Raw genomic sequence first — 12,120 nt, forward strand, 5'->3', positions numbered from 1 at the left:
TTGTGTCTGTTTTTGTACTAATACAATACAGTTTTGATTATTATAACCTTGTAGTATAATTTGAACTCTAGGAGAGTGATATTTCCATCTTTGTTCTTCTTTCTCAAGATTGCTCTAGTTATTCAGGATCTTTTGTGGTTCTATATAAATTTTTGGATTGTTCTAGTTCTGAGAAGTTTTTAACATCTCTTTTCTTAAAATAGCAAGTCTTAAGATTTTTCTCTGCCACAACTCACATAATGAGGTTCATGCACCATATTCAAACCTGTGTGCATTTCCCACACTCTAGCTGCAAACAAACTCCAGTTCTCATGCTCAAAACACATCTTCCAATGCAATTGCGTGAAGATGACTACATTATGTGGTCAACCTGGCATTTGATCTAATCTATGTTTAAAGGACAATTATTCCCAAACTTCTGCATTTAAAAATTATTTTAATAAAATTCAGTAACAGCTTATAATAGGTCATGTGACACAGCAACACGTTTTACCTTCACAGCTACAAGTGCCAAATTAAGGGCATATTTTTAAATCCACCATGGTTATCCTCATAATCAAGTACAAACATTTAATGCTATAACGTGAATACCTTAACAGTTACTCATTCATTTCTGAACTAACTGTTCAGAAATTTTTCTAATCCTTTTATTAAATTATTTCCATTTATAGCATCATTTGTCCCCCAGCACCCACCCAACAGTTGTTACCAGCTTAAAGGCCACACGAGTCTTTGTACATATGCCACGGCTAATCCTGGTGTTCCCACAGGCCCAACATAGAATTACACTGGCTGAAAGCCCAGCTGTCTTCACTGGCCCTGAAGAAACTCATAAATGCTTTGATTTTCAAAAAAAGCTTGCCAACAATACTTTCTTTTAAAGTACTCTGCTTTTTTTCACATTCTAATCTTTATTTTTCCCTATACACATACATTTACATAATCTCATGAGCACTTTAACTCCTTAAACAGAATCATTTAGTAGCTGGTCAAATTTTTATCTAAAGAACTTTAAATTTTTTGTGATTAATTGGATTAACAGGAAATTCATATTATTGGCTGTGGTAGGCTAAATAGCCCCCCCAAAATATAACTATCCTAATCCCCAGAAACTGCAAATATGTTACCTTACATGGTAAAAGGGACCTTGAAGATGTTATTAAGATTAAGGTTGTTAAGATGGGGAAATAATCTTGAATCATTGGGGTGGGCCCCATGTAATCACAAGGGTCCTATAAAAAGGAGGCCGGAGGTCAGAAGGGGAGAAGATGCTACACTGCTGGCTTTGAAGATAGAACCAAGGAATGCAGGTCCAATTCTGCACCCAATTCCAATGTGTGTGGTTTCTTAAACCTCCAAACAATTCCCCAACACCAGGTGGGCATCTTAAAATCCAATTCAGTTCTAACACTACCTACCTGGAGATAGCATCAGATCTCACAAGTTAAGGGCTCAGTCCCACAAATCTATCCCCTAAACCCGACCCCCTCAACTTCATGTGATGCATGACTGCACTTTTCTTTTTTTATAAATCACAATATTATAGCATGCAGACTGTAGAAGATAGAAAAGCCAAGGAAACCTAGTCCTGAGGACCCATTTGAGATCTCTGATCTCCAGAAGTGAAAGATAATTAATTTGTGTTGTTCAAGCCACTAAAATTTGTGGTAATTTGTTACAAGAACAGCAGGAAACTAGTATACTGTATTGCTATTATAAGCACTTTTTTTTTATTATGTAATCACATGTATATTCCTGATTTTTACATAGGAGTTTCTGGATATAACCATTCTCAGGTCCCAGAACCAGACTTTGATTCTTCTAAAATTGATGGATGGGTATGCTTTCTTTTATTAAGATTAAATATTATTAATTGGACTGACAAGAACAAAAAAAAATTAAGTAGGCAATTCTGGGATGACGTGTGGGGTGGGTAGTAAGAGATGATGACTGGAGAAAATCCCAGAAGACTCAGTCCTGCCCCAGAAGAATAACCCCTGTGTGACCGGGAAAGGCCACACAGAGGCTTCATGAAGCCTCAGTTTCCCAATCTGTAAGAGAGGATTGAATAAATTCAACAGGTTTCAATCTTCTTCTGGGTTGAAAGTGATTTTGAAAGTGATGAAAGCCATGGACTTTCTCCCCAGAAATAAAAAGCATGCATGCATGTCCATATAAACTACGATCCTCCAATTATAGGTATTTCCCTAGTTAAGGATCCATGGACCCAAGTTAGGAATCTATAGGCTAGATACACTCTAACTCAAGATGTCTGGGAATGTTAAAAGGAATAACCTAATAGTATCTTTGGCTCCTAGGACTGCCCACAAGCACCATTCCTGTGACATTTCTTGTATTTGATGCTAAAATAAAATAATAATCAGAACAAGCTCCATTCCTATATTAGCCTTGCACTCCTCTCTTCCTGCACTGGAATCCTTTTCACATAGAATATATCATGCAACTAGAATCTCAGGCTGCAAGAGATCTTTAGTCATCTGACTTAATTCTTCTCTATTGTTCGACTCTGTACATACATCATCTCTGCCAGGTTGTCACAAGGAAATGCACAATCTTGGAAGTCGCCCTTTCCATCTCCAGACAGCACTGACAGGCCTGTTCTACTCATCAGGCAATAGAGGCTCGGTGTCGAGGGACTAAAAGCTTGTAAGTGGCCCAGGAAAAGCTTTGGGACTGATACATTTTAATGGTTCCAAAAATTTTTAAAAACAAAAATGCAAAATGGAAATAACAATTTCAAAAGCAAAGTTATAAAAATCTATTCAGAAATGATAAGCAAAAACTACATTTTGACATATTGTGAGGTGGTGCCCCTAAAGGTAAGGGTGTCTGGGGCCTACTTAATTCTTAAATGGCCTGAGCTCTGACTAGCATTTCCCCACACCTCCTCACCCCCATTGTCACTTGAAATGTGACTCTGTAATTTCTGCTTAAGATGCCTGGTTCTCAGCCTTCTGGCAATTAAAAAATAGTTCAGAATTCTCTTTCTTACAGATGACAGTCATTATTTGCAGACGGCTATTAGGAGCAGTTCTCCGATATTACTGTAATACATGCTTCAAATTCCTTCACCTGGTCAATTTTGAATCTATTCCCATTTGGCCATGTATCTATTGCCTGTAAGTATTGTTTGAAAATAATGACAATTATGATGAGGATGATGGTGCAATTTTATTCGTATTGTGAAAAATTGTGCCCCTGGATCTCAGTCTGTGGTTCAACTGGGTTAACCAACTAATTGACTTTTTGGAAAAGATGGAGGTTCTACTTCAGAAGGCTAGAAGAGTCCTTTCAAGACCAAGCAGAGAAAAGGTAAAGATCTGATCTACTTGCTGAAGTCCTTGCACTCTTAAGACTAAAGCCATTTATCTTCTCATCCTATTTGAACCAAATGAATTAAGTAAGCTTGGCTTGCAATATCATGCGTAAAAAATAACATAAACTGAGCTGGAGCTGGACCTGCCATCCCATAGGAACCGCCTTGCTCATCTTAGTCCTCAAATCTTTGGAATATTAAAACAGGGCAAAATAACCTTTGGACTAGACCTAAAGAAACATTATATCCCAAAGAACTGTTTGCAAAGATAATAAGAAAGCAGATATGACGACTACGGAACTGTAAATTAAAACGTTCTTTAGAATTAGCATCGCTGTTAGCTTACCTGCACCAATAGAAATGCCTTCCTTCTACTGATGTAATTGTTTCCCTTCCCTTTCTCATAAATACCCTGTCTTTGTTTCCTAATTGGAACACTATTTGGGTTTCTGCCTGAATTAGTGTGTCCCAAATGGTTATTTTTTATTTTTATTTTTTTCAGTCTCAAACAAATGCTAGTTGTCTCTCTTTGGCCTTTCGTTTTTAGGTTAACACATGGATTGGAACGTGCCTCTTTTATAGAATGACTTTTGTGAGTGACCCTGTCCTACCTCCTCGGTCAGGTTTCTCATCTACAGTGGCATAGTCGCATCAGGAGCCTAAAATGAGAGTGAGGTCAGAATGGACAAAGTTTTCCTTTGACACCTGTCCAGGCTGTCTCAGGCATACCCAAAGAAAGAGTACTCCCTCACTTTTGCAGTGACAAGTTTGGGCAAATCACCTTTAAAAATTATCTCTTAGATTTTTTTTTTAATCACTTAAAGATCATTTACCCCAATCATCCTAATTTTTATCACTACTGTAATAATAATAATATTTTATGTAGCAGTTTATCTGCAATGTACAGTAAGGTTGTTTTTGTTGTTAGTACTTCAAATGAATGATGAATTCTTTATAGTAACAGAAACATGTAAATCACTTAAATGTGCAGTCATAAACGAGTGGTAGGATAGCAGGCAGCCATTAAATACTGTTTATGAAGAGTGTATAGCAATACAAAAGACAATTAAAGTATTAAATGAAAAAAAGCATAAGTTTATATAATAGGATTACAGCTGTGTAATACAAACAAATGAAACTTCTGTTTTAAAATAAGCTGGGAGGAAACAGACCACAATGTTGAAGAGCGGTTATCTTCATGTAAACATACATTTTTTTCTTCCTAAGTTTTACTTTTATAATGGAAGGAAAACTCACTCAACTCAAAATATTCTTGAAAAAGAAACCGATTGGCTGTATTGCCTTTGGAGAATTGGAGGGACCAACAGAGGAGTTCTAGAAAAAGCAAGATGGCAGCGCCAAGATCCTTGTTCAGAGTTCTTGTGTTTCTAGCTTTTTATGTCTTAATTCCGAGTCCAACTGACTCCTTAACTACACTTACCTCTATCCCCAACACACACACATACACACACACACTCACACACACACACAAATAAATTAATAAAGTAGAACGAGCTCCCTCTGAAGATCTACTTGTGTCACCTAAGCCCCGTCTATTCTTCAGGTGATAGTCTGCTGTATGCCCCATTCACTGTCTTTGCCCTGAAGGTCTGTGTCGGCAGGAAGAAAGGAGAATGTCTTCATAATCAACTATAATCAAATTATCTCTGAAAAGCAGTGCCCATCAGTACAGTGAGCCAGCCACAAAGCCTAGATTATCAGAGGCCATCATGATTCAGATCACATAAAACTTAGGAAGGTCACCCAAATTTGGGCTCTGAGAATACTGTTATGATTTAATCACTGTGTAGGCTTTTTAACATAAAGATTTAGCACTACTTTAAAAATGTTGCAGTTAAATATGGACAGAGTTGTGGGGAAATAGACTCTCACTTTGGAGAGTCTATTAAAACTGAAAACAGCATACCCAATGGCATGGCAATTCCTCTTCTAGCCATACGTCCTAGAGAATAATCAGACATGTGTACAAGTGGACATAATCAAGGATTTTAATTGCAGAAATGTTTGTTTTTATCAAAAACTGGAAACCACAAATGTATTTTAATAGGAGAGTGGATAAATAAAATTTCACATATTTATAGGGTGTAATATTTACAACAGTTAAAATTGGTGGTTCAAAAGAAAAAAAAATTGGTGATTCATATAGCATATGAATCAACATAGATATATCTACATGTGGGTAAAATAAATAGATTTTTGATATTTAAAAGAAGTATCTATAGACTAATAACTCCCATAAGAATAAATAACAAAAACATGTTCACTGAAAACAGCAAGTTCTAGAATGACATCTGAAGAATGATAGTATTTCTGTAAAAAAAAAAAAAAGACAAACTAGACAGCTGTACATTTTGATAAGTGCAGATATACGTATGTATACGTATGTCCAAGAACATTCTAGAAGGAAACACATTAAAATCATAACAGGGATTACCTCTGGGGAAAGATAGAGGTGACTGACATTAGGGATGGGAAAGGTAAAAATGGATTCCACCTTCGTCAGTAATATTCTAATTTTTCAAATTTAAGTGCATTCCAGTGTTGCTTGTGTATTTTCAATTCCTTTTTTAAAGTCTCATCAATTATTTAATCCTCTACATTTCTTATATCCAAGAAACTGAAAACATGGAGCCTTCTATAAGAAAGTGTTTTACAGCACCACACCCACTTTTCCACTCCTTTCCCTCCGCCCTTCCCACACCCAGCACACCAGTGAACCCAAGTTCACTGGTGTTGTGAGCAAGTGCCCCGAAGCCTTTGCTTACTTTTGCAACCCTCATAGGGACCACAGCAAATCACATTGGCAATGACTCTTTGGAGAAAAAGACGTGTCAGAAAACATCTGGTGGAAACGCCATTTTGTTAAAAATAATCACGTGGATTTTATCCCTTTTCTGATGATTTTGAAAGCAAAGAATTTTTGAGTCTGGCACCAAACCAACAGGAGAAAAGAAGGCAACTCCCCACACTTCATACCTGTCAAAAACAACTGCAGAATAAGCTCGCTCAGCAAATATGATGTCCGCAGCCCAGAAATCCTTCGTGGCCTTCAGACTCCTGCCTTTGCCTTCAGAAGTGAAGACCTCCACATTCTCCATTCTCCCTATTGTCATCTCACAGTCTTTCAGGCAGCACTGCAGATACTTAGCACGGAGCCAAGTCTCTTGTCATTGCTGCTATTTCAGCACCTTCAGTATCCCAAAGAGCAAGACTATAAATGGACAAGCCACCTCCTCTTCCCTACCCCCTCTCACCCCTGTGCCCTCACCTCCCCCTCTGCCACTTTTCCTGGAGGCAGGGATGGGCAAGCAAGAAGACAGTAATGTGGGTGTGGTGTCATTCATCACCCAGCAAAATTAACAGAGCAGAAAATGACCATGGACTGGTGTGGCTCTGGGATTAGGCCTGAAAACTTGAAAAGTTCCTTGCAAGAAGCTCGGTCTCGGATGGCAGTTGTGCTCAGCTTTAGTTAGAATAGGGAGCACTTGGTCACTAGGGTATTTTTAGCAGCCAGATGCCTCTGTCAATCCAAAGTAGACAGCTGAAAAGGTCCAAGAGGAGAAGTGACGCCTGCTGCTCTGGGGCCCTACGTCAGTCAGGCTTACACTTTCTTGAGTGAGATGGCCCCTGTCCCCCTATTTCCTCCCCCAGACTGGACTGTTTTCAGAAAGCTAAAAGTGGATGGCAGATACTAAACTACCCCTTTGGCATATACATAACAGTATATTTAGCTCCAAGGGCTATCCCTCTTTTCCAGTATTACCTGGGGTTCCCACAGCACCCCCACCAGGGCATGGAGGTCTGGGAGTTCCCTGATAATGCATGTGTGTTGGGTGCAGGCTGTACAATGAGAGGAGGCAGGCCTTGAAAATAAAAACCCTCATTTCTATCTTTCTATCAAATCTCCCTTTTAACGTATTCACTGCCAGGAAAATACCAATGAACTCGGTTCTTCTTACCCAAGATTGAAGACATTGGAGGGACAATTCTAACATCTCCAGTGAACTAAATACCAACTCTCACTCAGGTTGAAAAGAAAGACACTTGCAGATCTCGGGCTATAGCTTATCTTCCATGTAATATTTTTAGTTTTGGGGATGCATCTATTTAGGGAACTCTGTGTTCTGGATCTCTGTGACTAGTGATTCTCAAGCACTAGCTTCTGAGTCAGATAGATCTGCATTTGAATTCTGAGCCTACCACTATGACTTTAAGATAGAATCCGTAAAACAGGGTGACAGTATCTACCTCTCTGGATTGTCGTGAGTGTTAAATAAGATAATATGTATACAGAATATAGCACAACGCTTGGTACTTCATAAAGAACCCATTGCGATTACTATGTATAGGGCCAGCTGGGTACTAGACTAATCGAGGGATCACTGCATAAATTATATAAATGTCTAACCACTATGCTATACACCTGAAACTAATATACAATAATATTGAATGTCAACTGCAACTGAAAAAAGATAGCTATTTTACTTTATTTTACTTCATTTTATTTTTCTGTTACATTATCTTCCCAAGATGTGCTAGAAATTCTCATGTGATTTCGACCAAATTGCATCTCCTAAAACTCCTTTGAATCTTGGAACCATATATCCCGATTTATAGGTCAGAACACATAGCCCCTGGAGCTAGAGAATACCTCAGTGACTATCCAGAAAACAACTGAAGATATTTAAAGTTGGGTGCCCCAAAAAGTAAACATCACATGCTTCCAAGGGGAAATAAAAAAAGATTAAAAAGTAATTCTTCAATCCAGGTTAGCTTCATATAAATGCTTAGACCCACATTGCCTGGCAACTCAGGGCCTTGCAACAACCAGAACCTTCCCTCAGCCTGGCAAGGATTAGGTGGTTCTCTAGACACTGTGCCCCTGGAACAGGTTCAGCCTAAGCCAAGGTCAAGGACAAAATCTACCTGCCCTCAGAACAGAAAGAGAAGGAACATTAAGCCCAGTGCTTTAGTTCTATCTGTGAGTTTCAACCTTATCAGGAGAAGTATTATATTATTAAAGTATTATAGACAGGATAATGCCCCCCCCCAAGATGTCCAGGTCCATATCCCCAGATCTATGAATACATTACCTTACATGGCAAAAGGGACTTTGCAAATGTGACTAAATTAAGGATCTTGAGAGAGGAAGATTATCCTGGGTTATCTAAGTGGGCCCAATGGAATCACAAGAATCCATGTAAGATGAAGATAGAGTGTCACAGTCAGAGAAGAAGATGTGACAATGAAAGCACAGGGTCAGAGTCAGAGAGACATTTAGAGATGCTATATTTCTGGCTTTGAAGATGGAGGAAAGGGCCGAACTGCAAGATAATAAATTTGTGTTATTTTAAGCCACTAAGTTTGCGATAATGTGTTACAGCAGCAACAAGAAACTAACACCTTAAGTATTATACTTAACTCTCATTATAGTAAATATTATATAACATCTCTTTTGCCACTCCAAAATGAAATTCATACATAATTTACTAACTCTCACCTAAAAAATCATAAATTACTAATTCCAATGGTCTGAATATTTGCGTCTCCCCCCAAATTCATATGTTGAAATCCTCACCCCCAAAGATGATGATATTAGTAGGTGGGGCTTTTGGAAGGTGCTTAAATTATAAGGATGGGAATAGTGCCTAATAAAAGAGGCTTCAAAGAGATGCCTAGTTCCTTCTCTTCCACCATGTGAGGACACAGTGAGAAGTCTGCAACCCAGAAAAGGCCTTCACCAGACCATGCTGGCACCTGATCTAGGACTTGCAGCTTCCAGAACTGTGAGAAATAAATTTCTGTTGTTTATAAGCTACCCAGTCTGTGGTATTTTGTTATTACCACCCAAATGAACTAAAACACTAACCTAACCTAATAAGGGAGAAATAGAGTGAAGTTATCTTATAATAAAATAATATGTATTCACAGAAAATTAAATATATCACGATGTGCTCACTGTGTATATGTTTGGGTACAACTACACTAGAAAACATGATAAAGTTAGATGTTTGCTCCCAAGTAGCATTACTGTGATAGTGAGAGCTAAAAATGTAGGTTGATTTTGGGGACACAAATACCACATAGGGCATTGTTTGTAACACGATTTTCTGAAATGGCGAATGCCTTTTAGTCAAGTCCCAAACGAAAGAAAGTATAATCTTCCTTTAGTTAACAAGAAGTTGCGTCCCTGGGAAATTTAGTGTATTTTAAAACTGAACAAAAACTACTCTATAATTAAATATAAAACAGAGTCCTAGACTCAGATAATTATAAACAGGGCTTTCACCTACCTGAAATGAGCACCTGGATATTTGTGGTTGTGCAGGATGGGCAAAGATTCTTCACTGCCTCAGGGTGTCCCTTGCTTCCCAAGACATACAGTGTCTCTGTCCAAGATCTAGAAAACAAGCCATTTTCAATGGAGGCAAGTTCCACCACTTTGGGGGCATCTTAGAAGTGTGGGGGTAACTTTTCTTTGTCACAATGATTGAGAGGTGCAGCTGGCATATTGTGGGGAGAGCCAGGATCATTAAGAAAGGTTTGGATTCCTGTGGGAGAAAAACAAAAAACTGGAGATGGAAGACAACAAGGACAAATGAGCCAAAAATTTTTACATAAGATTTGTGTTGATATACAATATAACAGGAATGTCCCTTTCCCCATTACCAGCCAACAGCCTGATAACTAATGACAACATCCCTTGTCTTGTGAGGCAACTGTTGCAGAATATGCTAAGGAAGGGTAATGCCAGGTCCCCAGTCGTGCACCTCAAGAGAAGAAGAAGGTGACATGAAGAGTCCAAGAGTAGGGGCTGTTTGGGAGAGTTATCACAAGACTAGACATGGGCTTCAAGTATCCTATCACAATTAGCTCCACTTGTTAACCTGAATCTTGCGTAGAATATATTCCCAAATTCCACACTGCAGCCCCCAAATCTTTGACCACAGCCTGTACGTACTCATAGTATTGTTCTGAGTCTTCTGAGCAAATAATCTCAGAGGCCTTGAGAGACAGATTGCATTCCTTTCAGTTAGATATGTTGCAGTTCGGGGAATATGTACAAATTAAGTGGGGAGGTAGAAATGTAAATGAAACCCAGAGTGATGGTTTGTGATAAGTTTTGAATCACTGGGACAGTTTATGTGCCTGTATTAATACCGCAGCAGCTGATCTACCCACCATACCCTGCAAAAACTCAATCCCCTCTATTAAAAGACCCACTGGCTGATCCCATACCTGCAAAGACCACCCTCTAGTGGCAAATCAAGAAAGCTGCAAGATTTTAAATCTTTTTTAAGGTCTGATTTAATAAGAGAACAGCCTTTTATCATTGGTTGTGACCTCCTTTGTACATAGAGCTAACATTCATTTAGGCCAAGGTTCAACAACTTCTTTAATGGCTGGGGGTGGGGGTGGGGAATCAAAAGAAGAATGTTTTGTGACACATGAAAATTATATGAAATTCAAATTCCAGTGACCATAAATAAAATCTTATTAGAAAACAGTCACACTCCCTTGTTTACATATTTTCTATGGCTTTCTTCACACTACAATAGCAGAGTTGAATATTTGCAACAAAGACCATATGGCCCACAAAGATAAAAATATTTTCTATATGGCCCTTTACGGAAAACATTTGCCAACCCCTGCTTCATTATAATAGCTTCATGCCTCACAATGTTAAATATGCCAGGAGGAGCTCACTGCTTCCACATGCATTCACTGGCTGATTCACCCATTCATTTCAAAATCACTTCCAGCCAAGATCTAAGAAAAAGTTCTTATGCATATCTAGCACTCACATTCCAGGATGACAGTAGTGGGTTCCCTATTTAATAGTCCATTATATCTGTATAATTACATCATTGACAAAACTTCATACTCCCTCTGGTCTCTGTGTTCTTACTAAAATAGCATGCTTATTTCCGGCTTTCTAACTTTGGCTCCAAGAAATTCTTAGTTGCCAATTGCTTTCCTCCCAAGAATTCCTAAATTCACTCATTCCCCATGAATTTATCAGCACATGTATCAGGCACTATGCTCAGTGAGTATCCTGATACAAGATGAATAAAATGTAGGCCCTGTCTTCCAGACATCGACCATTTAGAGAGGATGAGGGAAGAGCATGTGAAGATGCTGAAAGAGACAGAGGAGTCAAAAGGGGAAATGTCTCCAGGGAAGGCTTCAGAGATGTGGCCAGAGAAGATAAGTAGGGAGGAGGAGAAGCAGAACTGGAGGAGATCATTTCAGGCCCAAGGACCATAGCAGCATGAGCAGAGATGTGAAGGTAAAGAACCAGCATGACATGTGCAGACAACTACAATCTGTTGTGTATGGAGGGAGCTACAGAAGCATGTGTAGTATACTGATGTTTATCATTCTGGGACTAGATTATTGCCTTTTATGTCCTAGTGTTTCATATACATTTCAATGCTATTCTAACAGCAACAATAACCGTTTGAATGCTTGAAATTGTCCTTTACTTACAATACCACGTATGCTTTCACAACACCCTTTGAGGTGGGTATTATCAAGGCCTCCTAGTTAAAAAGTAGCAGCATCTCCTAAGTATAAATCCCAGAGAAACTCCCACATACGTGCACAAGAAGACAACACAAGAATGTTAGAGCAATACCGTCTATAAAAGCAAAAAAGGGGAACAAGCTCAGTGTCTATCGATAGGAGAGCAGACAGCTCATGGTATATTCATACAGTGGTATGTTATAGAACTATAAAACTGAACGAGTTAAAACCTTACA

The 12,120-nt window shown here is 38.7% G+C and overlaps 1 protein-coding gene across 2 annotated transcripts in view; it reads right to left on the reverse strand.

The window, feature by feature from the left end:
* SMYD1 (SET and MYND domain containing 1) overlaps positions 1–6,834 on the reverse strand; it is a 41,321-nt gene extending 34,487 nt beyond the window's left edge. Inside the window, exon 1 of one of the 2 annotated variants that reach the window (XM_081068391.1) lies at positions 6,335–6,819. In XM_081068391.1, the coding sequence (XP_080924517.1) occupies positions 6,335–6,471 (137 nt within the window). In that variant the 5' untranslated portion in view covers positions 6,472–6,819. Of the gene's footprint in view, positions 1–6,334 lie in introns of both variants that reach the window. The other variant, XM_081068390.1, reaches the window with a different exon arrangement.
* Positions 6,835–12,120: the final 5,286 nt, after the last annotated feature.

This window comes from Rhinolophus hipposideros (assembly GCF_964194185.1).
Source record: "Rhinolophus hipposideros genome assembly, chromosome: 12".
NCBI lineage: Eukaryota > Metazoa > Chordata > Mammalia > Chiroptera > Rhinolophidae > Rhinolophus > Rhinolophus hipposideros.